General features: G+C 39.6%; 3 protein-coding genes across 11 annotated transcripts in view; 2 read left to right on the top strand and 1 right to left on the bottom strand.

Annotated features, from left to right (window-relative positions):
- slc25a16 (solute carrier family 25 member 16) lies at positions 1 to 8,851 on the top strand. Of its 3 annotated transcripts, none has more exons than XM_061745492.1 (10): positions 1 to 136; positions 668 to 799; positions 3,134 to 3,226; positions 3,319 to 3,452; positions 3,651 to 3,714; positions 4,595 to 4,716; positions 4,816 to 4,879; positions 5,011 to 5,173; positions 5,259 to 5,327; positions 6,621 to 8,851. In XM_061745492.1, the coding sequence occupies exons 2-10, from the start codon at positions 736 to 738 to the stop codon at positions 6,775 to 6,777; spliced, it is 930 nt and encodes a 309-aa protein (XP_061601476.1). In that variant the 5' UTR covers positions 1 to 136; positions 668 to 735; the 3' UTR covers positions 6,778 to 8,851. The 3 variants fall into 3 exon arrangements, with proteins under 3 accessions (XP_061601476.1, XP_061601477.1, XP_061601478.1); XM_061745493.1 differs by having other exon boundaries at positions 1 to 147; XM_061745494.1 differs by having other exon boundaries at positions 5,259 to 5,323; positions 6,621 to 6,747.
- Positions 8,852 to 9,896: 1,045 nt separating this feature from the next.
- Positions 9,897 to 20,420, top strand: alox5a (arachidonate 5-lipoxygenase a). Of its 2 annotated transcripts, none has more exons than XM_061745701.1 (15): positions 9,897 to 10,085; positions 10,176 to 10,331; positions 11,494 to 11,692; positions 11,798 to 11,879; positions 11,952 to 12,074; positions 12,653 to 12,759; positions 14,381 to 14,553; positions 14,699 to 14,845; positions 14,929 to 15,129; positions 15,213 to 15,299; positions 17,353 to 17,435; positions 17,644 to 17,765; positions 18,133 to 18,233; positions 18,546 to 18,716; positions 18,903 to 20,420. In XM_061745701.1, the coding sequence occupies exons 2-15, from the start codon at positions 10,182 to 10,184 to the stop codon at positions 19,080 to 19,082; spliced, it is 1,926 nt and encodes a 641-aa protein (XP_061601685.1). In that variant the 5' UTR covers positions 9,897 to 10,085; positions 10,176 to 10,181; the 3' UTR covers positions 19,083 to 20,420. The 2 variants fall into 2 exon arrangements, with proteins under 2 accessions (XP_061601685.1, XP_061601684.1); XM_061745700.1 differs by having other exon boundaries at positions 17,257 to 17,435; positions 18,903 to 20,419.
- Positions 20,421 to 20,907: 487 nt separating this feature from the next.
- The window catches only part of marchf8 (membrane-associated ring finger (C3HC4) 8), a 74,736-nt gene continuing 68,318 nt past the window's right edge, over positions 20,908 to 27,325 (bottom strand). For 3 of the 6 annotated variants that reach the window (XM_061745702.1, XM_061745703.1, XM_061745705.1), the window contains 4 exons: positions 27,060 to 27,195; positions 25,182 to 25,196; positions 24,829 to 24,891; positions 20,908 to 24,151 (listed from right to left, as the gene is read on the bottom strand). In XM_061745702.1, coding sequence (XP_061601686.1) covers positions 23,847 to 24,151; positions 24,829 to 24,891; positions 25,182 to 25,196; positions 27,060 to 27,195 — 519 coding nt within the window. In that variant the 3' untranslated portion in view covers positions 20,908 to 23,846. The remainder of the gene's footprint in view (positions 24,152 to 24,828; positions 24,892 to 25,181; positions 25,197 to 27,059; positions 27,196 to 27,325) is intronic. The other 3 variants (XM_061745706.1, XM_061745707.1, XM_061745704.1) reach the window with 2 other exon arrangements.

Raw genomic sequence — 27,325 nt, 5'->3', positions numbered from 1 at the left:
GCTGTCAGTCGTCTGCGTACGAAGGGCACGTTAACAGTAACTCATGTAAGACTGGACGCAACCCTGCGTCATTACTACATTTATTAAGCACATTTCCAGCTGAAGGGTGAGCGGAGACTTCGCGGATCCTGCAGCGGTGCGTTCACGGTGCGACCGGGCTGTCGGGATTATCTCAGGGGTTGAAATGAAGGAAGGCTGCAGCTCTGCGAAGACAGAAAACTGACCTTCTACTGTTGTGTTTTAAGCTTTTATTACTTCATATCAGCTTGCGAGTCTGCATGTTTAATGTTTGCTTTTTGCTCAGCTATTATCTGCGTAAACTAACCTGCACAGCTTGGCTATGTGTGGGGTTTAAGGTTTAGTCATGACTAACCTCACAGCAACGTTTCTTAAGTAACATTTGTCTGTTTGCATAAAAAAAAGCTTTTCAAGAAACGTGATGAAGTGAATTATTTTTCAGCTTGAGATAAACAGTTTCTTTTTAAATAAGAAAATTATGTAAAATGAGTTGTTTTCTTTGAATTTAACTTTCACCAACCCTCAGTCTTATTACATTTAATAATATTTAAATATCTGTGAAGATGACAGCTTAAGTGTTGCTTGATGGTCTCAAATCAATCACTACATGTGCATATGGTCATATGTCTGTTTTTCCCAAACTTTCCAGTCATGGATGTGGCAGATTCCTGAACAGAGAAGGTAACATTGGAGGCTGCTGTCTCCACACATCTCACCATGAGTAGCAGCAGCGCCTCTGCCAAGGGCGATTACTACTGGCTTCGCTCCTTTGTAGCAGGAGGTAAGATCTAACACACCACCTTACTCACCATCAAGGCCAGAGGTGATCTGATCTGGTAATATTTAACACTTTGAAACAGGTTAATGTCTGTTTCTTTGTGGGTGTGGTTATCTCAGCAGGACATCCTTTATTGTTTGATTGTGCCTATCTTCGTTTTGTGACTATAGGAAGTAATGTTCTTTTCTGAAATCCTCCATAGCGGATATCTTAAGAGTAAAGTGAACAGGAACTGTTGTGACGTGGTACTTTTTTCCCCTATCTCCATTCTCCACCTCCCTATGAAGTTTACAGGAAAAGTCTTTCAGTTTAATCTTGGTTGATGTCAGGGAAAATGTACCTTTTCTGCCTCAGGTCCACTTTGGCTGACTAATAAATGTGCCAGTGATCTACTGGCATTTGGCAGCGAGGGTATGCTGTCACTGGTGTTTTTAAGTAATGATTGATTTCACATTCGTAGAACACTAAATACTAGAGGTCGACCGCACAGGTTTTTCTCAGTGCAAATGCAAAATTCTCAAATTTAGGGCAGCTGATGGTTGATTTATGATACAGATATTGTTTTCTATGTTTTTTCTGATTGATTTGAAAGTCCTGAACTCACCTCAATTGAAAGGCTGTTGGTGGGACCTAAAGACAGCCGTTCATTACTGACAGCCAAAAATGTCAGTGAACTGAAACAATGTTGCAAAGACAAATGGGACAGCATTCCTCCACAATGATCTGAGAGATTAAGTCATACGGGAAATACTTTTTTTCAGTCATGTTACTGATTATATGTGACCGATTGGTATTGTCCGCATTACTCTTTTCTTTTTTTAGCTTAATTCTTGCTAAATAAATAATGCCAATGCTGAAAAATGTGTATGTTGTTTAGTTTCTCTGAGATTGAATTCTCCCAATATAATGATTATCAAAAAAACCTAAGATTAAAGAAGGGCATACTAACTTGACATGATTGTAATATGTTGCACAAATCTATTAAATACATGAGTAATTTAGCAAATACATTTATTTGATTACCACATAACATTTTCGAAAAGAAATGTATTCAATAACAAAGTGGCAGTGTCTCGTGGTGACAAATACAGGGCTGCCTGTAGATGCACTTGGCTGCTAATCAGCTAGATATTCTGAAGCGTTTGCTGACGCCAGTTATTACACAACAGCCAATAATGTGCCTGATTGTTGGTTTATTAATCATTCTTTCCCTAATACCTACCCTGTTTACAGCAGTGTAACATGGAAAAGCCCACATGCATAAAACTGGACAAACAAATGTGTGATCCAGTTAGTTAGAAAAATTTGAGCACTTGAAAAGTCCTTGAAAGTAATTTGGCATGCTTGAATATATTTTGACGTTCTCCTTCATAACAAAGCTTTACAACAGCCTGCACCTGAAACAGTATCACAGAGCTGATAAATTAAAAAGTACAGTTTGCATCTGAAACACTCTGATTGCCTTATAGTGATACTTTTCCTTCTTCTTTTTTCTTTACTTTTAAGTCATGCAGGATTTTTATTTTCACGTCTGACATGACCTGTTTCTGTATAAACATGTCGGTAAGTGGGTCAACATGGTTAGGATTGCGGACGGTAAATATTTGTACAAATCAAGGTTCTTTGTTGTAGTTTGTACAGTAATGTGAACTGCTCTTGCGGTACGTTATTGTTGGAATTTAGGGAGTGGGAGTCACGTCAGTATAGTACATGAGCCTGTTTTCATGTGCAGGTATGAGAAAGTTTTCCAGTTATAAGAAAATTGTAGTTCTCACAGTATTTACCGTACCTTGAATCTGGCTCCATTGAGGTCAAGCAGTGATATACCAGTAATTGCAATAATGAGAAACAGATTTCCTGCTCTGTTATTTAATTAATGATGTGAAGAAGTGTGGAAAATAGGTCATCATTTTTATTTTTTTAAAGTACCTTCAGCTTTGCGAGAATGAATGAAAGCATGGTTGAAGGCTAGATGAGATAAAATTCATGAAAAAAACAGTGAAGTGGGCTTTTTCTATTGATCTTGAAATGATACAATTCTGTATTTACTCAACTTTTATATCCAATTCCAGATATTAAGATAGAAGCATAACAGCCACAAACTCAAAATGTTGATACATGAAAGTCTCAAGTTGCATTTCTGTTTTGGACAGCATCAACATAACAGGGTGGTAGAAGGAAGACCTAACAGCGTGAAGTTTAAGCCAGCTCAGTAGTCTTTTACACCCTAAAAGCAACACGTTCTGCACTCAATACAGTAACATTGTCTACATGATATACCTTGTTGAAGATAACACGTGCACAGCAGCCATTTAATCATGTTCTGTTTTTGTTCAGGTGTAGCAGGATGCTGTGCTAAGAGTACCATTGCTCCGCTGGACAGAGTCAAGATTCTCCTTCAGGGTCAGAGCCCTCATTACAGACATCTGGGTAAGAGAGCCACTTCCAAACATGGACCTTAAGTGTTTCTTTGCTCACATCTGTACCACAGGAGTGAATTTTTGAACTCTTTTTTTCTTCAGGAGTATTTTCCACTCTCACGGCTGTGCCAAAGAAAGAAGGCATCCTTGGCTTGTACAAGGGTAATGGAGCAATGATGGTCAGGATATTTCCTTATGGAGCCATTCAGTTCATGGCCTTTGACAAATATAAAAAGGTAAAAATCTGAGTGTTTACAAGGTAGAGCGTTATAAAACACCCTTTTAACTTTAATGCAGAGAATAGTTTTGGAAATATTTTTCTTGTTTTAACATTACCCGGCTTCGGTTAGTGCATTCAATTCTTCACTTGTGTTGTCTGTATTACTGTAACTGTTGGCCTAATGCTGTTCATGTCATTTATGCTCCCCTTACAGATGCTGAGTACACGGATCGGCATATCTACACACATCCATCGCTTGTTAGCAGGATCTATGGCAGGTATTGTACGGGCATGCTGCTGTGTGAGACAAGTGCACTCTTTGTCGGTTTTAATGTTTGATCTATCAGGAGATAAAAATCAACTGGTGCACACCAGGTCTCACGATGATCTGGGGTTATCTTGTAAACACAAAACTTGAGCACATCACAATCATTGCATTGAGCATGAATTCTCAGTAGACTAATTTCAAATGTGGTATTGACTGCCATGAATAAGGACAGCGATCTGAATAACAAAAGAAAATCTACAACAGAATAACTCAAGGAAAGAGTCAACATGTTGTAGTGGTCCAAAGAGCTTTACTACAAGTTTCTCATTCAGCCCTCACACAGACACTTTATACACTCTATATAGTACAAAGTGTTTTATGTCTACTGGTGTAAGGCTGAATTGCTGAACTTCCGATCGGGCAGGGCCGTACCCTACAGATGCCCCGGCACAGTTTAAACATGGTGCTGCATAGACACATGGCTGCAAACCTGAATGAACTGAAGCAATATTATGAAGAAAAGTGGTCCAACGTTCCTCTACATCGATGTTAGAGGCTCATGTTGTCAGAGAGCAAACTATTACTTCAACTTGTTGCCGTTAAACGTTATGTAATAAACACTCTGATGTGAAGAGTGTGTTTTTTTAGATATTGACACAATATCCTACACTGTATGTCGTGTTGTTCCACTAAGGTCATTGTTCAACCATTGTTCATATTTTATGTCCTGATGCGTTAGATCTGAAGGAGGTTTTCTTTTCTTTTCCCGTTTGAATGTATATATTGTGCATCCTAGTCTTCTCTCTTCTTGTAGTGGATTTGGAAAACCAGTGACAGTAAACTCTTGTGGTCTGTGTTATGTGTTCTTACATGAAGTTGTGTGTTTCCAGGGATGACGGCGGTGATCTGCACGTACCCTCTGGATGTGATTCGAGCCAGGCTGGCCTTCCAGGTGACGGGAGATCATCGCTACACTGGAATTGCCAACGTTTTCCAATCCATTTACCGCTCGGTGATTTACTTGTTGTGAACCTTTTAAACGTTGTTGCCTTTAACTTAAGTGTTACATTTGTTTTTAAATTAAGTTGTTTTTTTTTACATTTCTTTTTAGGAAGGGGTGTTGGGCTTTTATAGGGGACTTACTCCAACACTGATTGGAATGGCTCCTTATGCAGGTGATTATTGATATTTATGCTGTTCATGTCGGAGATCAATGTAAAAATTGTTCAGAAAAACATGAGATGTCCTCCTTCATATGTTTAACCACAGTTGTTTATGTTGCATTATCCTGACTCCCGACTCCCAGGTCTTTCATTCTTCACCTTTGGCACCCTGAAGAGTCTCGGTTTGAAACATTTCCCAGATCAGCTGGGTCGCCCCTCGTCAGACAACCCCGACGTCCTGGTTCTGAAATCCCACGTCAACCTGCTCTGTGGGGGTGTTGCTGGTGCCTTTGCTCAGACTGTCTCGTAAGTGCTTCAGGCAGCCAGCCAACAGATTTGTTATAGACGACCATGATTTACTGATGGTTGGTATTGGCGGTTTCCTCACTAGGTACCCTTTAGATGTGGCAAGAAGAAGAATGCAGCTGGGCGCTGTGCTTCCTGACTCAGACAAATGTGTGTAAGTATTGCCACTGTTCATACATACAACTAATAACAAACGTTTCCTCAGGAGCACCTTCCCAGAACAGTTGATTCCACATTTATTTATTTTTCCAAGTAGAGTTTGGTTGACTAAATTCTTAAAATAGAGTGCAGAGTTTTGAAGCAAGTGAGCTCCAAAGCTTTATCAACATGCTGTTCATACATACTGCCTGTCCAAACAGTGCTTGTTATTCTTACTTTACCTGCGTTCCCCCGACAAGTTAATACATTCACAAGCTCCACCTGTGTTAATGTGGCTGCAGTCCTTCAGCAGGGTGTAGTTCCCTGTAACCAGTGGTGGACAGTAACGGAGTAAATTTACTTGAGTACTGTACTTAAGTACATATCCAGAGGATTTGTACTTTACTTGAGTATTAGATTTCTTTGGTACTTATTACTCTTACTTGAATACATTTCCAAGACAAATATTTTTACTTTTACTCGAGTACATTTCTAGGAAGGCTGAAAAGTACTCGTTACTTTCAGGTCTGCTCTTTTTTCTTCTTCCCTAAAATCCTATTGGACACAAGCTGTTTTTGTCAAAGGAGGAGACCTATCACAGTGCACGCTCTCCACTGGGATGTACGTAAAGCGGAAATACGTCAAGCCTCCTCAAAACGATACCGCCAAAGTAGCCTGCGTTTGTCAAGACAGAGCCGCAACAATGGCTAAGCCTGCGTCAGGAGAAGAAAGACAATCCAATGAGTCGTCTGAGTCTGATAATGAGCCGGACTCGGAGCAGGGACTTTCACAAAATCCTTGGCCGTATCTTAACTCAATGTTTGAGTTCGACCGAGTAAAAAACGAGGGCACAGACAAACCACAGACATTTATTTTTATTGTTTATTGTGTCTGCCGAAACAGAACTACCTCTCTGCTTTCAACAACTCAACATCGAATTCTCAGAAACAAGAGTTAAAAGATCCTTAAATTAATTTATAAAAAATCTAGTAATTTACTGATGTGGAAAATAAGAAATTTACTCTTACTCTTACTTTTACTTAAAGTATATTTAAAAGCATTTACTTTTGGATACTTAAGTACCTTTAAAAGCAAGTACTTTTCTACTCTTACTCGAGTAATATTTTGACTGAGCTACTTTTACTTGTAACGGAGTAAATTTTGACCAGTAGTATTTGTACTCTTACTCAAGTACTGGGGTCGAGTACTCTGTACACCTCTGCCTGTAACACAGATGGATCATTATTTTCTGTCTTAATCAAGCATCAATTTGTAAACTGTTGTTTTTATGGGTTGTGTGTGTGTACAGATCACCAATGAAGACCCTGAAGTACGTGTATGAGAAGTTCGGGATCAAGAAGGGATTGTACAGAGGCCTTTCTCTCAACTACATCCGCTGTGTCCCGTCCCAGGCCATGGCCTTCACCACCTATGAGTTCATGAAGCAGGTCCTCCACCTGAACTAGGTTCTGCACGCTCTGACCATCAAGCTAGTGATTCCTCGGTACACCCGGTGAGCGTATGATAGACCTGAAGCTCAGTCCTTATGTCTTAAACCAGTCCTGGAGTGTAACTGGAGGCACCAGGGGAGTCAGTTCATGCTGAAAGAGGAAGCTGGATAAAGGACAGGGATTCAGTCTGTGTCTGTCCTGTTTCCTTCCCTATCTTCACCGTCAAAGAGATTCTTTTTTTTCCCTTCTTGTTTGTTCATTAGCAGTGAAGCTGGCAGCACCAAACCCATCTTGGGATGTGTAAACGCTCACTGAGATGGAAAACACAGATCGCAGTCATGTTTTTTTTTCCCTTTCTCATCTTTAAAACTTTTTTTTTAAGGTTAAATGAACAAATTGCTCATGAATAAAGCCCTCTCCCTTTTTTAATTAAGGAATTTCCTAATTTGCATTTGTATTTTTGCTTTCTACTCATAGGGACGATATATTTATTGATATTTTTTCTACAGCAAGACATTTACTTTGGCAAATTGTTTTGCCAACTCTGTGATGTGTAGCTGTTGCTGAAGGGTGGATGCAGTTTTAACACTATCTGAGTTTTTAAAAAAGAAAAAAAGTGCATTTATGGGTTAGTGTGTCTAATTTTGCAGGGCAAAATCTTTCTGTCTTTCTTTCCTTTTTTGCCTTTAAAAAAAAAAGAAATCCTAACAGGAATCACATGGTTTTAGCTCAAAATTGTCAGATTTTGAATTCATTATTTACAGTTTGTCTTTTCAAATGCTGAAATATCTTTGCTTGTTATGTTAGTTAATGTGCAGTTGCAATATGTTAGTGGTACGTCTTATGATGTGTTAATGATGTACATCCCAGGGATTTTGTCATATCATGAACATTGCTCTGATATTTTTTTGAGGAATGTGTTTGCCAGAGGGAATTTGGATGTTATTTGCACTTGAACTTCTAATTTTTTTCAGCTACGAGTTGCCACTGGGTGGCAGGATTGTAAAAAAAAAAAAAAAAAGGAATCAAATGTTTACTGTTGGAGCTGCACTCTGCAGTCATACAAATTTCTTACATTTACTTTCTCCAAAAAAGAACAAAAGCTTTGTTTTGTTCTTTCATTTTACTTAAGCAAAACAGGTTTTAAGATATAAGAAATGCATGTATAAAGTGTTTCTGAAACAGTCAAGGGAGAAAAAAACCATGAGTGTTCACTGGGGCTTCATGCAGTAGTATTTGCAAGCACCGTGAAAGGAAAGCTGAACATGAGTTAATGAATGGAAATATTATTCAGTACCTATTGCTGCAGGCTTCCAACTCACCGTAGATGATTGTGCGCAGCTTTTCAATTTTTCTTATCCTTTTGCCTTTTTTTTCTTCTTCTTTGCAGTGTCTTAATTCACCAGAGTGACTAATGTGTTTTGTAGAGTTTGTGCAGGATAAGATGGAGATCTCAAAGCCAGTTGCTCAGAAATAAGATGAATAGGAATGCTTTTTTTCTTTTCTGTTATTATCTTTTTTTAACCATGCTGTGACGCGGTTTATTAAAATATACAGAGAACACAGAATGAATACAGAGCAAGTTGACGGTTATTTATTCCAGAGGAAGTGAGATGTCAATGTCTGGTGTCTAAACATTCTAAAACCATTAACACCACAGCTGCTCTGAAAAGTGCAAGAAGTCCATTTCAAATCAGTAAATGAATATAACATTCATTTGTACCATCCTCCTCAGTCTTAAGTGGCTGCTACTATCTGTGAAACAAATTAGAGTTTTTACCAGCGTTTGATGTTAAATGTGCTACCTTTTTTTTTTTTTTTTGTCGTTTGCCCCCTCAGAGCGGCTCTTTGGGCTGATGCTTTTCATTCACCGATCTCTACATATGTGCTACGTGCTATTTTTGTGCTCCCAAATGTCGCCTTCCAGACCAGCTCTGTTCTCGCTGCTGCTGCCTGCAACACATTTAGAAATTATGCAGATATTTATATGTCGGTGTAAATACTTTCCAAATGCTGTACGTTATCAGGTTATGTTAGATTTGACTTAAAGAAGATGTATTGTTTCAAGAATAAACAAAAAGGAACTGCCTGTTTGTCAGTCTTTGTGCTCTTTCAGTTTTACCTCCATTTGCTCACTACTGTCTCGTTAGGCCCCTAATTGTGTAACATAAACATGCCAAGTTTGGCAGCTTTATTTTAGTCTATTGATTGCAAATCCTCGAGTGATCTTCCTCTTCATCACACTGGTGCGTGCCGTTTTAAACGTGTGAGACTGAGCGAGATTTGCTTGCACCTTCTCAGTCCGTTGGGTTTGGGGCACACAGAGGATCCCTGTTGATGCTGATGTTACGGTTGTATGAGTCGGACCACAGATCTGTGGTGCATTTGAATTTATTTCACTAAAACTGGAATACACTGCCTGTTTGTCCTTGAATGCCACATGTTCATTTGACTGGTAAATGAGATGCATGCAGGGATGTGTACATGAGCCATTTGTACATCTTTAGTAATATTCTGTTTAACTCTGTTTCTGTTTTTGCTTCTCTTAAAACATTTTTTTTTTTACCATAACGTTCTGGAAAAGACACTTCCATCTGTGACAGTAGCTACTTTACTTTACTCAAAAAAAAATAATACTGTACTTATGATTGGTGGTGGTAGTAGTAGTAGTATTTGCCATGTTTTGCTGTTGGTGACTTGTCTGAGAAATGGCTTCCCAGCATGCAGGATAAATGAAGGGAGTGGGGACGGTTAAAGCTGTGATGGGTTCACTTCTCTCACCAGCCTGGGTGGTTGTCTCAGAAATGGTAGCTGCTCAGAGGTGGAAGTGGTTAAGGTTTGAAAAACCACCTATCTTTGTGTCTCTGCACCTCTACTTCCTCATGGTCTCTATAAAACCCTTATATATGTTTGGGCTTTGTCACTCACATTTACATACATGCTGTGTGGACGTCAGATCGGATAGCAAACAGCCCAGCGTAGTTCTGATATGAAGCTGATGAAACTAAACAGATAATCAAATCCCTGTGTGTGTGTGTGTGTGTTTGTGTGTGTGCACACCTGTGCCAAGTTGGTAACATCATATTCATGTACACCTACAGCTCCCATTTGACAACACAGAGGGGATAAGGGGCTTGAGGGGTGGAGATGACTTCCATCACTCGGAGGCCAGAGTTTATACTCGTGGACTAATGCACCTCCCACTTGCGGTTGATTTCACACTGCTGTTTGAGCAAGAGATAAAGCAAGAAGTGAGAAGTTTACATGAGTGATAGAAATAAGATTTCAAGACAGATTTTGACAGAAACCTTCGGTGGATCTGAGTTGAGTAGTTTTTTGTCCCGTTTTCTTTAGCTACAGAGGACATTTAGGCATCCTTGGAGTTTTTATTTTTTATTTTTTAATCCTTTCAGGTTGCCATGCCTTCTTACACAGTGACCATTGCCACAGGGAGCCAGTGGTTTGCAGGGACGGATGACTACATCTACATCACTCTGGTGGGCATGGAGGGATGCAGTGAGAGAACGCTGCTAGACAAGGCTCTGTACAATGACTTTGAGAGGGGGGCGGTGAGTGATGCACTGTGCTGTGAAGATTACTGTGTGACAAATGTTTTCATTTGCGTCTTCTAATAAATGACAAAAACAGCTGCAGGCAAAAACTGGGTGTGCAGATTGGTAGCTGCAAGGGGGAGACGCTGTGACAAATCCAAATCGAGATGAATTCAGCTTCAAATTTGCTTTTTTATTTTATAGAAAGCACAAAATTCCACCACTGGAAGAAGGAAACAGCCTCAAAGGCTTTACTGCATGTTTTGATCAGACATATGAACAATTGTTATTTTTAGTCTTAAATAAGATGAAAGTGAAGGTAACACTCCACCTTGAAAAATAAAGAAAGTGAATAAAGATTTTTCTTGACTGATAAACCATATTAAATTAATTTAAGTATAATCTGCAGACCTTATGTTGTCTGTAAAACTTTTATTTTACTATTTTTGGATTAGGAGGGGGCTGCAGACGTGTTAAATATATGTATCAAATATGATACATCAGGTAATAGGAGGTTAAAGCTTGTTTATTATGTAAATAATACACAAGTATACAAGTTTAAGCTCGTTTACTTTTACAGCATAAATAATAAATAACAAACCATTAAGGGGTTAATAATAATAATAATAATAATAATAATAATAATAATATTAATAATATTAATATATTTAATTTATAATGCACTTTCCATTCGGAGAATCTCAAAGTGCTACAAAAAAAAGAAAAAAAAATCAAGTTAAAGGTTAAAGCTTGGATTGTGATTCAAAGTAAAGTTCAGGAACAAAATATTGTTTATTTAGATTAGACAAATATATACTGTGTATACAGCATATGTACACCATATATTTTCTGAAATATAAAACCTTTTATTGGTTCTGAGTTATATATACAATATAAATAACCTTTTGACTAGTCCAGATATACCAGAATGGCTGATGCAAAGCTAAAATATCAATTAAACCATATGTATTAATTACAAAACCGTCTAAAGTAATAAAGCAACGTTTTCTTTCCATTGCTTAAAAACAAAATTGGCCATGAAAACAAAGAAACTATGCACAACAAAGTCTCTACGTGACTTTTTATTGAACCCACACATATATCAGCCTTTTTTTTCTTTTTTTTGAGTGTCCACCACATCCACATCTTGTTTTTACAGTAATTTCTGTCTGAATTGCAGGTAGATTCCTATCAGGTGAATGTTGGGGAGAACCTTGGAGATATTGTGCTGGTGAAGATTGAGAAGAAGAAATACTGGATGCACGATGACTGGTACTGCAGGTACATCACAATCAAGTCCCCAGACGGAGAGTACAAGGAGTTCCCCTGCTTCCGTTGGCTGGTGGATGACAGGGAAGTGGTGCTGCGGGACGGACGAGGTCATTATTGATTTGGTTGCTCAGATAACTATCTGTGTCACCTTTCTTGCTGGTCTGAGTCAAACATTTGGCTCTGTCTCATACTATGTCTTGTGTCTTTTGTAGCATTTCTGCCTCAGCATGATAAGACCAGCGTGGTCAAGCAGCATAGGCAAAAAGAACTGGACACGAGGAGAAAAACCTACAGGCAAGTTTCCTTCACTGATGCAGTGTGGGAGGCCTGATGCTTTGAACTGAGATCTCTGATGCCTCTTTGTAGATGGAAGGAGTGGCAGCCAGGCTTTCCCATGAGCATAGATGCTAACAAACACAGGGATCTGCCCCGGGACATCCAGTTCGACAGTGAGAAAGGAGTGGACTTCATACTCAACTACAGTAAGGCGTACGTGCTGCCACCTGTTTTCAATAAAGGAAGTGTTTTGCAGTGGCTGGGAAGTCAGCTGATGTCCCTGAGTACAGAACAGAGGAGGACTGTGGTGCTCAAACTTCAGGGGCATTGGTTTTGTTGAGCTAAGGCCTCGTAACATGTATCTCTTTTCTGAACTCAGGATTAAGTGTGAAAAAAACTAAACAAAACAGAGGCATCATTGTGTGTATCATCATGAACATTTGCATGGCTCTGCCATGCATGTTTGTGAGCTTGCACATAAACATGGCGACACAAAGCTGATTCAAAGCGCAACACATTGCATCATCCAAAATGTCTCAAAACCAACCGGTCTACAGTAGAACGGCCCATGCAGCGTTCAGCAGAGGTGTCAGAAATGGATCTCTGTTGACAGTTTATGCACATTTATTTTAAAATTTCTAAGTCTCAGTCAGTCAGTCAAGGAAGAGTTCATGTTATAAAAACATAACTTGCTCTTCCACATTTAGTTTATATTTGATTGTGAAATTCAAATTTGACCTGAAAATGCAAAAATTTCACGCAAATGATCAAGTTGTATGCTGATTTTCCAGAATAGAGAACCTTTGTATGAACCAGTTCATGCACATGCTCCAGTCCTCCTGGAGTGACTTCGCTGACTTTGAGAGAATTTTTGTGAGGATCAAAAACACAATCTCAGGTGAGCATATTTTATTTTATTTTATTTGAAAAACCCATTATGAAATACAAATAAGAACTAACGACATTGCTTGTTGGCTAGTTGGTTATTTCTAAATAGGTGTGGTTGTTTGTACCTTGTTGAGTAAACTTCTGGCTGTCACTTTATAATGACACAACTCACCACGCCATCCACAAATGTACAATAGGTTGAAGCTCTTTCATGCAAAGAAGTTTTGCATACGGCTTGTATGTAAACATGATCCATAGATTCGAAGGTTGTCATATTATCTACACTGAGGCAGAGTTAAAAGATTATCCTTTGGTCAGATGAATCTAAATTTTTCTAATTCTTTTTGGAAAACTTGGATGTAATTTTACTCTGGACCAAAGAGGATAGGGTGCATTTGTCGTGGCATCAGTGGCAGCGGTCAGGTGAAAAGCCTGCATCTCTGACAGTACGGGAGTGCAATATGAACAGGTCGCTCATCTGAAAGGAAACATTAGTGGAGAAAGTGGCATACAAGTTTTAGAGAGCAAAATATGCCCCCTTTATCTAGACAGAATCTTTTTCTGGGGAGGCCTAGCAACTGTTATCAAGCCAATACTAAATCATAGATTTCAGCCAGTACAAAAAATATGGCTTTGAAGTAGGAGAGTCCTGAAGTGATCCTGCCTGCCACCCAGGAGTTTCACCAACTGAAAACATTTGATGCATTATAAAACAAAAAAAAGTGAAAAAATGCAATAAAGAAGACCCAGGACTATTGCTTGAATCCTTTTACTAGAGAAGAGTCCTCACCCAAAACTCCAGTACCTGGTTCCCCCAATTCCAAGATGTACAATATGTGGACAGTTTTAAGTAGAAGAGAGCAAAATAGTGGTAAGCATGAGTCACGCTGTCCTAATATTTGTTGTGGAAAAACATATTAACACCTCTGTATAATATGTTTAAACCACTAGGTGACTATCTGGACTGAAACTGAATACATCAGTTTACTAGGAATGAAACTTGAGAGATGAGCCAGATTTCAGGAGATTTAATTAAGCAGTTGCATGCAAGTAGGTCAGAATCATCCGTCCCCATGCAGGAAATGACACAGAACAAGGGATGCATAATGATTTTAAACACCACATATGATGAGTAATCCTTATGATTCTGATAAACAGGTCATTGTAACCCCACGGCTAATCTTTTAGGAACAAAATATCAGTTTTCACACTCTTTAACCAGGCCAAGGCTAATATTGCCATCAGTAGATTAAGTTAATCAAATGCCCATTGATAATATTTCCATCACAATGCTGCTACCATTAAAGTCAAATTTAACTTCAAAATTACCTAAATGTACGTATGTATGTATTTATTCATATATATATATATATATATATATATATATATACTGTATATATATATACTGTATATGTGTATTGTACTGTATATGTACTGTATGTGTGTATTGTTTGGTACATTTCCTGAATTTGTATTATGTCATCATTTTTTTGTTGTGAAGAAAATGGGTTTATGAGATTAACAAATGATTGCATCCTGTTTCTATTTCAGTTTACAAAATGTCCCAACTTTTTTGGAGATTGCGTTGTGTATTCTGTTTTCTATTCTACGTCTGTTCTCTATATGTCCAGAGTATGTGATGCAACACTGGAAGGAGGACTTCATGTTTGGTTACCAGTTTCTGAATGGTTGCAACCCAGTGGTTATCCAAAAGTGCACAAAGCTTCCTGACAAGTTTCCTGTCACCGATGAGATGGTCTCTGTTAGCCTGGAAAGGGAACTGACCCTGGAGCAAGAAATTGAGGTAAATAAGTGTTTTTCAATTTATGTTTCTGAGACAAAACAAACAAACCAATCCTCCCTTCTGCTTTATTCTCATAAGGGCAGTGATTGGGTCTCCCTTTGAGCCTCTGACTGATGTAGCTTGTACACCTCTGTTCTGGCTTTAGGCAGGTAACGTCTACATAGTGGACTATCACGTGATAGATGACATTAAAGCAAACAGCACAGACCCGTGCACACTGCAGTACCTCGCAGCTCCCATGTGTCTGTTGTACAAGAACACTCACAACAAGATCATGCCCATCGCCATACAGGTAGTGTGACTGAGCTCAGCAGGTTTGTGTTACAGCAAGTATATGACATCTGAATATAACTGAACTATGGCTGTTATTTCAAGCTCGGCCAGACTCCAGATAAAAACCCCATCTTCCTCCCCACGGACGGTCAGTATGACTGGTTACTGGCGAAGATTTGGGTCCGCTCAGCTGACTTCCAGCACCATCAGACCATCACACACCTGTTAAGGACACATCTGATGACAGAGGTGTTTGGCATCGCCATGTACAGACAGCTCCCCGCTGTTCACCCCGTGTTCAAGGTATCACAGCTGTTCATCGATCGATTGATTGATTGATTTATGGATTTATCGATTGCCTGATTGACTGAGTTATATTCTCCCAGCTCCTCATACCACACGTCCGTTACACTATTGCCATCAACACCAAGGCCAGGGAGCAGCTCATCTGCGAGTGTGGAATCTTTGACAAGGTGAGTTTGGGGACAAATAAAAAAAAAAAAAAACGCTATGAAGGAAGCATAAAAAAAGAGAACCTAAGGGAGATTAAAAATACACAAATGGTAAGAGTGACACAGCACTGTTGTCCATCATCACACTTGTTTTCTGAGACTTCTTTTCATCATCTTAGTGTTTTTTTTTGTCTGCAAAAAATTGCTTTTTTGGTCACATTATGACCTGGGGCCTTTTTTACGACGGAATATTAGGGCCAAACAAAAAAAAACAAAAAAAACAAAAAAAGGAAATTACGAGAATAAAGTCATAATGTAATGAGAATAAAGTCGTAATATTACGAGAATAAAGTCGTAATATTACGAGAATAAAGTTGTAATATATTATAAATATATAAATATAACTTCACAAGATGCTCAATATTCTTCATTTTAACACAGGGAGAAGAAGCTCTTCCTGTTAGAGTTCTCATAAATTACCACTTTATTTTCATAATATTATGACTTTATTCTCATAAATTACCACTTTATTCATTACGACTTTATTCTCGTAATGTCACAACTTTATTCTCGGAATTTTACGACTTTATTCTCGTAATATTACGACTTTATTCTCATAATATTACGACTTTATTCTCATAATATTACAACTTTATTCTCGCAACATTACGACTTTATTCTCGTAATGTTACGACTTTATTCTCATAATATTACGACTTTATTCTCATAATATTACGACTTTATTCTCGCAACATTACGACTTTATTCTCGTAATGTTACGACTTTATTCTCGTAATTTTACGACTTTATTCTCGTAATATTACGACTTTATTCTCATAATGTTACGACTTTATTCTATTACGACTTTATTCTCACAACATTACGACTTTATTCTCGTAATTTTACGACTTTATTCTCATTATATTATGACTTTATTCTCGTAATTTCCAAATTTTTTTTGTCTTAGTTTGGCCCTAATACTCCGTCGTACTTTTTTATATCTGACATAAGAATAATTGATACCCAGTTTGCATTTTCATGAAGGAAGTTAAACTGAAAGTAGGATAAACTATGTAGAGAGATAGATTAACTGAGGCACGTTTCAACTTTTTTGTTAAAACTGTTAATGATATCACATATATGAAAGACAAAGGAATGTTTCTGGAGGGGGGACTTGCTCAGGCAGCTTTAGTCGCCGCTGAAGATTTCCAGTAAGGCAGGATAAATGTAGCTGATCAGTGGTACAGATCAGTTAAAGCTTTGGGATGTTGAGGGGTTTTATCACACACATTGCTCACTTCTAGTCCCTTCTCAACATCATTCCTTGATCAAGATCAGAATTTTTACTTAGCCAGCCCAAAACATCAACTTCATTTTTTTCTGTTGCCGACTAACTGAAGTGCAAAGAGGTGTCGCTCTGCTCGCTTTTGTCCACGTTTCAGTTCATGGACATTTGTTCTGACGTTGTCTTGTGGAATTTGCTGTTATAAAACAGAACTTTTGTAGTTTTCCTCCAGCGAGGGCAAGTCAAGTTGGCCCAGTTAGAGCAAAACATGCCCACAGCGTGAAACATACCACTGTACTGCTGTTTCACCATCTGTGTACGGCTCTGGCATTGGAAAGTTGTGTTTTCTATTAAGGAAACCATGATACTTCTCATCTGAAAATGATTTTGTTTTGGTCTCCCGTGTCCATGAGACCTGAAGCAAACTCCAGACAGGCAGCAGAACTCAACTATCTGCATGGTGAGGTTGTAGGAGAACGCTGCAGTTCTCCTACAACCCCCCCCCATGCAGATGGTTGTCCACCCAAGAGGAAGATAATGTTTTTTTGTCATGATACATTTCTTCAAAAGTGTGTGTTGTGAAAATATGTTGATTGATGTCATTCAAATACCGTAGGGATTATAATCGCATCTGACTGTTTTCCCATAAATGTCCAATATAGAAGCTATTTCATGTGCTTTGTCCTAATTCAGGCAAATGCAACAGGTGGAGGTGGCCACGTCCAGCTTATCCAGAAGGCCATGAAGTCTCTTACCTTCAGGTCTTTCTGCTTCCCTGATATGGTCAAGTCCCGTGGCATGGACAAGAAGGAGGAGGTGCCAACCTACTTTTACAGAGACGACGGCTACAAGGTGTGGGAGGCCACCAAGAGGTGAGGGGTAACGGCCATTTTTTTTTATTTTGCACCAGCTTGGTTGAGTATTTTTTGTGTTTGAGGCTAACAGAAGCCATAACAAAGGTTAAGTGGGGGCATGTCTGCTCCAGTGTGTGAGTCTGGGGAAGTTTCAGAGACAAAGAAAATAAGAGCATTTGTTTATTTCCTTTTATTTTTGTAACCAGTCCCGTTCTCTTTATGGCAGCTTTGTGTCCGATGTGGTGAATATTTACTACACCGATGATACGGATGTGCAGGAAGATGAGGAAATCCAGGCCTTCATTAAGGACGTGTGCAGCTTTGGCATGCAGGACTTTGATCATTGTGGTGGGTGCAGATTACAAACCTGACTGCATGATCTTTTCATAAGCATCTCACTAACAAAACAAGCGCAACACCCAGCCGGGTCCGTACAGCATCTTTTCTATTAGAATGATGGTGTAAATCCTCTCGCTTTTTTATCAATCTGGAGAAGACTGGTGCAGCCGGTAACAAGATTGTAAAATCCATTTTGTTATTTATGTTTAGTTTGAAGATGCAAAAAGAATGTCAGATGGTGACACTGTCAGAGCGCTGGTGATGTAACACCATCCTGCATTTCACAATCACTTGTGCAAAGATGTTTCTAGCTGCGGTTACAAAAGAATGAAGGGATTTTGTTAAGACATTCTTTGTGCATTCAATCTGTGCGCAGAGTTTCCCAAGTCGCTGAAATCACGTGAGGAGCTGACAGAGTACCTGACGGTGGTCGTGTTCACCGCTTCAGCCCAGCACGCAGCTGTGAACTTTGGACAGGTTGGTTATTGAGAGATACAAAATGCATTCAGCATTATATCTTACTCTAATTTGAGTGTATTTGTGGAAAGTTATTTATAGAATGTACAAGCATCATTAAAAATAAGGGTTCTGTAGAAAAATTATTTTTAGATTGTGTAAAGAAATTAGTATACTTATCAATAAGCTGCTAGGTTGCACTGTTGTGGAAGAGTAAGGTGGAAATTAAGTTAAGAATGAAGTTATTTTTCTTGAGTGCAGAAATAATACGTAGATTATTAAAAAGCTCAAGCAGAGTTTTGAGGAAAGTACACATTTTGTGTCCTTGTGTAGTATGACTGGTGTTCCTGGATCCCCAATGCTCCATCGACCATGCGGAGGCCTCCACCACAGGAGAAGGGCTTGGCAAATGTGAACTTGATCATCGAGAGCCTCCCGGATCGCGGGCGCTCCAGCTGGCACCTGGGAGCTGTCTGGGCCCTCAGCCAATACCAGGAGAACGAGGTATACGAGGCACAAAGCCATCCAAATAAACATGCAATCATTTGAACTCCTGTGTAACTCACTTCAGGCCGACTAAGCCAAAACAATCATTTAAAATCCCTGATGAAACCTCCGTCTAATTCGGCCGTGATGCATCCTTGTCCTTTGGCCTCTGGCCTAAAGCATGCACCATCCCTCTCATTGCAGCTGTACCTTGGCATGTATCCTGATGAACACTTCATTGAGAAGCCAGTAAAAGACGCCATGCAGAAGTTCAGGAGGCAGTTGGCAGAGATAACCAGCGGGATCAGGAAGAGGAACGAGGGAAAGAAGCTGCCCTACTACAACATGTCCCCTGACAAAATCCCAAACAGTGTTGCTGTTTGAGGATTACAACTCACCTCATCACGCAGCTCCATATTTAAAAAAGAAAGCCCACTGAGGCTACACTATATTGCTGAAAGTATTTGCTCACCTGCCTTGACTCGCATATGAATTTAAGTGACATCCCCTTCCTAATCCATAGGGTTCAATATGACATCTGTCCACCCTATGCAGCTAGAACAGCTTCAACTCCACCGGGAAGGCTGTCCACGATGTTTAGGAGTGTGTTTATGGGAATTTCTGACCATTCTTCCAGAAGCTGAATTGTGAGCTCACACATTGATGTTGGACGAGAAGGCCTGTCTCTCAGTCTCTGCTCTAATTCATCGCAAAGGTGTTGTATGAGGTTGAGGTCGGGACTCTGTGCAGGCCAGTCAAGCCCATCCACACCAGAGTCGGTCATCCATGTCTTTATGGACCTTACTTTGTGCACAGTCATGTTGGAAGAGTAAGGGGCCAGCTCTAAACTGTTCCCACAAAGTTGGGAACATGGAATTGTCCAAAGTGTCTTGGTATGCTGAAGCATTTAGTTCCTCTCACTGGAACTGAGGGGCCAAGCCCACACCATAATCCCCCCTCCACCAAACTGTATATTTGGCACAGTGCAGTCAGACAGGTATCGTTCTCCTGGCAACCACCAAACCCAGACTCGTCCATCAGATTGCCAGATGGAGAAGTGCGATTCGTCACTCCAGAGAACACGTCTCTGCTGTTCTAGAGTCTAGTGGCGTCTGCACCTGACGCTTTGCATTGCACTTGGTGATGTATGGCTTGGATGCAGCTGCTCGGCCATGGAAACCCATGAAGCTCTGTACTGCACTGTTCTTCAGCTAATCTGAAGGCCACATGCAGTTCGGAAGTCTGTAGCGATCGATTCTGCAGCAAGTTGGCGACCTCTTCGCACTATGACCCTCAGCATCCGCTGACCCCGCTCTGTCGGTTTACGTGGCCGAGTTGCTGTTGTTCCCAAACACTTCCATGTTCTTATAATACAGCTGACAGCGGACTGTGGAGTATTTAGGAGCAAGGAACTGTCACGTCTAGATTTGTTGCACAGGTGGCATCCTATCACAGTTGCATGCTAGATTCACTGAGCTCCTGAGAGCGACCCATTCTTTCACAAATAGTTGTAAAAACAGTCTGCATACCTCTGTGCTTGATTTCATATATCTGTGGCCATGGAAATGATTGGAACACCTGATTCTGATTATTAGGATGTGTCAGCGAATACTTTTGGCAATATAGTATATTTAATGTGCTTTCTTCAGTTATGTTGTCATTAAACTTGTTATTCCCCAAGTACAGTATGTGGTTGTTAATCTTTGGTAGGAGGAATCTTTCTGTAGTGCGTATTTGTATCATGCTTGTTTGCTCTGCTATTTACCACATGATCCATCCTTGTTTTTGACATTTTAATCAGCGCCAGTGCTGCAGAGGCATGTTTTTGTGACCAAGCTTCATGCCATGCCTGGCGTTATTATGTCTGTGGTCGAGCACATAGCACACAAAAGTGAATATCAGCAAATGATAAACTTGGTTTGTTTACATAAGAGGCTGAAAATAGACTTTTTTTGTTTTAAATCAAAACCCCATGTCATTGTCCCCCAGAAGCTTTAGACTAAAGCAGTCGCAACGACTGCTCTACATTAAAAAGGACTCTTTAAAGCCCTTCTAGATTGTTGAGTTAAGCAGGAGTTATTACTGTCATTTGCTCTTTCTGCAGTGTGAAACTGCTGCACATTTACAAAAAGTCTAGTTTTGTCAAAAGTGACAGCCGTTCTCAAATCCCATCAGCCAGGATGTACAATTAACCCAAAATGACCCAATGAGTATTTAAAGTAACTTAATTTTTAATTTGTTTTTTATTATTATTCTACATATTTGTTCAAACATGGGAAATCAACTGAAAACACATCAATATTTCTCTTAAAAACCTTAAGTGAATTCTTTACAATTACGATCAAAGCAAATTCACAGACAAACTTGTGGAATGATATAAGACAGGGAAGTCATATGTTCAAGTCCATTCAGTAGTAAACAAATGTAGCTTTTATGCAGGTTACACTAGTCCCAGACGGACGGGATCGGGTAAAAACAGGAATATCTATGAGTGAGCCTTTAGACACAGTTTCCCAGACAGGAATTAAGTAGTAGACAAAGAAATTGTCAACTAGAGATCTTCAGTGATTGTTTTTTGTTTCTCTTTTTTTGAGAATATATTTAATCCATGTAAAAAAAAAAAAAAAAAAAAAAACGGCCTCAAACTTTATCACTACATCAAAACTTCAGTTTCCGACATTATGAAAAGGAGCCAGCTCCTGTGAGGTGAAAATATGAATTTAAAGTCCATATCAAATCTTCCATCTTAGGAAAAAAGGGCAAGAAAGGGCAATGTTGTTGCCAGGGTCGAAAAAACTATAAAAAAATTGAACTGGCAATTTAAAGTGAGAGAGAAGAGCAGTTCAAGGTTTTTACAACTCTAATATCGAAATGACAAATAGGTGGGGAAAAAAAAGGGGGTTCATTTTGACTTTTGTGCCCAAAATAGTAAAAAAAAAAGGAGGGGGGTGTAAATTGCATAAAATTACAAATGAAAGGGGGTTAAGTGAACAAATGGTACTGTTCTCAGTTAAAAATAAATACAACACAAAAATAAAGAAAATCCTTTTATATCAAGAGGACACCCTGGCCATTAAACACCAGAACATTACTGAAGTACAGAGTAACAACCAAATAGTAATTGCACTTTTTAGCCGTCTAATTGCACTGAGCCTCCTTTTTAATCGAAGTTTCAGATAAGCCTCATGTTTCTGTGTCTTAATCCATCCCGTCACACAACTACTCTCGGCTCGTATAATATTTTAAAATGATGCCAGACTCCAGGTTCCTGGTCACCACAGGGCAGTACACAAACATTAAATACAGATGCATTCTCACAAAACAAAGCGCTGTTTTATTTATTGCTGCTGCTGCTGAGCAATAATCGTCAGGTACATTGTTGGATCGTCATCGTTCACAAATGGTCTACTAGTATCAAAGACGTTTTTTTGAAAATGTGCACGTTGCTGGAATGGCTGTGAGGCTCAACGTGAGCCTGGCATTGCTGTGTTCCCACAAAAAAGAGGAAAAAAAAGCACTTACACTGAATGTTAGCCCAGAAAATGCATCATTACCCCCAAGAAATCAACCGCTGCCCATCTCAGGCTGCAACTTCCAGCTGCCCACCAGCACTCTGCCACAAGCAACAGCTGCTGTATGGATGTTTTATGTTGCTTTTATTGAAAAACTAATCACATGACTGCTATTAAATCTAATGACTTGCTGTAAAAATAAGACACAGATATAAAAATCCACCTGACTTAAGCTCCACGAGGCCAGATGCAAAACAAACAATGAAATGAAAGACAACACGTTGGCTGTCTTGTGATGAAAAACTAAAATAGACATCCTGGACCATGTGAGGGAATATGGAGAAAAAAAAATCAAAGCAAATACAGTAAATCTTTGACCTCTGCTTGTCTAAAAATACTACTCTATGCTGCATCCAAAAATACACCTTCAATCCTCCTGCTCTTTGCTGATGTAACGACGGATGTAATGGATTCCATGTATGCAGGCCCTGATCTGAAGAGCAAAGTGATGTTTTTTTAAATTCAAAGCAATGCAAAGGTACAGTTGATCCACCATCCGGTCAGTGGGAGCAACAAAAGGACAACCTGAAAATAGGAAGCAGTGGATTTCTCAAGGCATATATAGTCCCATGACCAAACAAACATGTCATCATACTAAAAACTGCACATGGAATATCACACTGTAAATACTGTGTCATTTTACAAGATAGGAAACAAAAGAGAGCAACGCTGTTTATGCTCTAAGGCTCATATTACCTTCTCGAGTCATGGAAATTATTTTCAAAATTTCCAGTTTCCAGTAAAAAAAAAAAAAAGTTTTTTTTTTCTCTCAATCATTTAAAAAAAAAAGATTACATTCTCAAAGCCTTCAGAAAGTTCATGTTGGGGCAGGGGAGTCATGCGGCTGATGACGGCTCAGCCTTTGTTCCTTTCAGAGTGTTCCCATCTTTTCCACAATTCATTCTTTTTTTTTCGCCATCCAAGGGACGAGTAATCTGTACGTGTATGTGCATTTGTGGAAAGTTTCACTGTCCTCTTCCCCTTGGACAACATAAAGGGATCAGGTTAAATTAAAGGAAAGGAAAGGAACTAGAAGAAGAGAGATGTTTTAAGTTTCGAGAAAAGTAAAAGTGCTTCGATTTCATGTCTGGCAGACACAGGCGGACTGATGGACGACAGAAACAGAGACGGCAGTATCTGAAAGCTGGGCTCAGCATTGAGATTCAACACGTGGCGCTACATTGATCAGATTAGCCCAAGACTTGCAGGAGATTAGAACAAACAAGTTTAACAACCCCACAAGCAAGGAAAAAAAGGGAAAGAAAGTATCAAGAGACGTGTAGACCTCCAGAGCTGCACGAGTCTGTATCTCAGTCCTGTTTGTCCGCATGTGGATGTCTCAGAGTGCGTGGAAGTCCCACACTTCCACATTTATACACGTCGATTCAAGCAGTACGGTCTTAGGAGAGGAAATATAAGAGTGGAGAGTATATCCAAGTTGCAAGAGGAAGGAGTCAGGAGGACATTAGGTCAGTCCGGGATCAGAAAAAGGGAAACGTCTCCGAACACATCCATGACTGCTACTTCACCGTGCACCTGTTTGTGTGAATGAGCAGGACATCAAATGGGCCTGGTGTCAGACGTGAAGCACCTCCATACTGTAGTCTTCTGTCTCTGTGTACTGGGAGGAGTTTGTGTCTGACTGGGTGGGTGCAAGGGCCTCCTTGTTCTCCAGACTGGGCTCAATGAGAGGCGGCTTCTCCAGCGCCAGCTTTTTACATGTCTCTGGCCGGTTCTGCACATATATGACCCGATTGTAAGCCTTGAGTCTCTTCCATAGATGAATGTAGACTTTGCATTGGACGTACATGAAAACTAGTCCACCGGTAAAGCCGATGGCCACCACCACGAGTTTGGTCCAGAAAGGCCACTCCAGGATTCCTGAGGAACAGAGAGGATACACAAAGAGAAACAAGCACAGGAGTCAAACAAACCAGGCTGCAAACAGAAACTGTACAAGATAAAACACAATGACAGTGTCTAGAGACTAGAACATGTACTTTATGTGTTCTTGAGGAGGTAAAAATGCACAAATGAGGGAGCACAGAGAAAAGGATGACTGGATGGGCTGCTGCACATTTAATGGATGTGAAGCAAACCAAAGATTAAGCTTTAACTTCAATACCTGTAACAGGGATATTTTGAACACAGTACAATAATATGTTGTATAAATGTATACAGTGTCTTATATTTTTCAAAAAATGATTACTAATGTTAATAGAAACTTAAATGTGTGTAGATTTCCAAAATTATACAACATTTGATTTTAAGGTACAGATGCCAGAATGTGTTTTCGTTTATATCAGGTTCGGGACCTTTGGTGAATGTTACTCCCCATCTTTGTCTCTCCTCTTTTTTCTGTCCTCCTCGCACTATTCCTCTCTAATAAAGACAAAAAAATGTGTCCACCCAAAAAAAATAAAAATCTAACAAAAAAAAACAGCAGAATACTGGAAACAGCACAAAGGGAGAAAAAAATAAGAGAAGAAGAGGGGAAAAAAAAGCAAGAGCAGGAGTAACACAGTGGCTGAGGGGATGAGCTATATGATTAAATTTACCACATTGGTGATCAGCATGAACCATGCTGGGAACAGTTGTCAAGCATTTTATTGCAGGTCTACCTTTGAGACGAGGGAATAAAGCAACCCTCAGTCACGTAACAGAAAACAAATCACAACATGTTGCTTGGGTCTGTCTGTCTGGGTTTACTGGACTGAAACAGTCAGTGGGGTGGTGTGAACATAACCAGCCTTTAACTGTAAAAAGGATCACTATCTCCAACTCAAGACAGGAAAGGGAAGCAAAAGAGTAAAAAGTGCAGTTGGAAAAGAACTGGATACGGCTGACAGAAAGGCTGACGGGGGGAAAAACACAGTTTGAAAGTCAAAAAGGCCAAAGTGGAAATGTTTACCTGGGATTCTTCCGGCTGCATGAATAAAGAGAGTGTAAGTATCATGTATTACAAAAGATACAAACAGATTGCTAAAAAGTGGAGAAACGTAAAATGAAGTCAAACATAACTCTAGAGTCGTACAAGTAGAGCGTAAGTCACCATGCAATTAAACACTAAATCTGTTTCACACATTAGAGCAGAAAATATGGCTGAACGTGTTTAAATCGCACTCTCGTGTCATTTCTGATTTGAGAACAAATTTTGGGGAAAGAGACCCTGACAGAAAAAGGCAAGATTGGTGAAGAGCTACTTGGCATCAGCACGGTGAGTTAACCTGACAGGCCTCAGGCACTCTGACGAGTCTGAATCATCAGGTTTGGCCAAACAGACACAGTCTGCTTTTCCATCTGTATGCAGTCTCAGTAGCACCGAATACGCCAGGGAGGGAGGGAGGGAGGGATGAGTAACAGCAGACGTGCTGTCAGCGGACGCTACGACGCCTCATCATTAAGGCAGTCATCTCCATTTTTAGCCCTGGTAGCGACAGCACAGCCGTCATAACTAATCGCTGCTATCTGCTTCAGGTCAGGATGGATGTGAGAAGAAACCCAGACTCCATGCCAGAACGCTTTAAGCTTTTATCTTTTCTTAAAACAACCATAAAGTCCCTCTGAACTATTTCTAAACACGTTTGTGATCAGGTGCAGATTCCAGTTTGTCACACATGGATATAACTGCAGAAATCCAGCATTAAGTTATTCACCTGGTTCTGGTGCCTGAATGCAAAGACAATGTGCTGGGATCATGAATACACTAATTAGCATGTTAACTTACCTGTATTCATCATCTCAACACGTTATCTCTGCATTCAGTTACGTACAGCCCACCTTCATCCGTTTCCAACTCTCTGTACTCATATATACTTTACAATAATGATCTACCGTATTTTCTGGACTATAAGCCGCATTTTGAAAAAAATAAAAATTAAAAAAAGATATACAAGCCGCATCCGCCGTATTTAAAAAAAAAAAAGATGTGCAAGCCGCATATATTTATATTGTTAGATTAGATATTTACTACATGTACAGAAGGATTTTGAACTGTAAATGATGTACATGTTTGTACCTAAATAGATCCTTTCTTAACAGTGTCTTTTAACACGGCAGCAACTTTGCTGATTAAAACGGGACAGAACCAAGAGAAAATAACCAGTATTTATTTATCTATTTATCTGTTTGAAATCTGCTTCTACTTCTATCTGCTAAAGAAGAAGTAGTGTATTCTTCTTTGCATTTATTTTGTCTTAGTTTTGATTCTAATTCCGGTTAGAGCGCCCCGAGCGGTGGAAGAAAAATCCACAGAATAGCCGCACCTTTGTATAAGCTGCATGGTTGAAAACCTATGAAAAAAGTAGCGGCTTATAGTCCAGAAAATACTGTATATGGTTGGACACCTTGCGGCAACAAGTTCCCATAAAGTGACTGAACTATATCATTGTCCAGGATGTATTATCACAGTAAAACTCGCATTAGAGATTTGAAACCAAAGTGAACCAAATTGAATTGAAATTTAATGGAAAAGCAGACACACACACACAAAAATGTCTCTGCAGCAATCTGTAAACCTTTCTACCCATTTGTTCGGCCTCAGCTGCGACGCCCACAGAGCTTCTGCATGTGAATTACACCCACACTAATTCCAACTTGAAGAAACATGTCACACTCTTCACACTGAATGCCTACATCACTTAGATAACAAGCGTAAGCATATTTGCCTATACATTCATGACTTGAAGATGTCGGAAGACTGTGGATGAAAACCAACGAAGCAGTTAAACTAGCACAGACAACGACGGTTTGTTAACGCTCGAGCGTCTGTCTGAGAGTCTGGGCTGACCTAGTCTGATTTCCTCTGCTGTTCTGTCGATGAGAACGTAGAGCGACCACACCACACACGTGATGGCGATGACATGGAAGGTGACCGAACACATGATCTTCCTTCTTTCACTTGCCGTCATCTGTAATTTCTCCCACTGCCACAGAAAGAAGATAAAAGAATAAATAAAAAAAGGTTAGTGGAGAGGAGAAGCAGCAATAACATATTGACACACAGCGAATAGAAGATCTCAGGTGTGAAAGCCGAGGCTGCTGGGAAGTTTCCCT

This window comes from Cololabis saira, chromosome 17 (genome assembly GCF_033807715.1).
Source record: "Cololabis saira isolate AMF1-May2022 chromosome 17, fColSai1.1, whole genome shotgun sequence".
Lineage (NCBI taxonomy): Eukaryota > Metazoa > Chordata > Actinopteri > Beloniformes > Belonidae > Cololabis > Cololabis saira.
Note: the sequence above shows the minus strand (reverse complement) of the source record. Positions and strands in the feature narration are given on the sequence as shown.

Bases quoted from the DNA above. Each gene is read 5' to 3' on its own strand.
- alox5a (XM_061745700.1), top strand. From the start codon at position 10,182: ATGCCTTCTTACACAGTGACCATTGCCACAGGGAGCCAGTGGTTTGCA. The intron at 14,554-14,698 runs GTAAATAAGTGT...TTCTGGCTTTAG, and splicing joins CCCTGGAGCAAGAAATTGAG to GCAGGTAACGTCTACATAGT. The intron at 15,300-17,256 runs GTGAGTTTGGGG...GTCCTAATTCAG, and splicing joins AGTGTGGAATCTTTGACAAG to GCAAATGCAACAGGTGGAGG.
- slc25a16 (XM_061745492.1), top strand. From the start codon at position 736: ATGAGTAGCAGCAGCGCCTCTGCCAAGGGCGATTACTACTGGCTTCGC. The intron at 800-3,133 runs GTAAGATCTAAC...GTTTTTGTTCAG, and splicing joins TCGCTCCTTTGTAGCAGGAG to GTGTAGCAGGATGCTGTGCT. The intron at 5,328-6,620 runs GTAAGTATTGCC...GTGTGTGTACAG, and splicing joins CCTGACTCAGACAAATGTGT to ATCACCAATGAAGACCCTGA.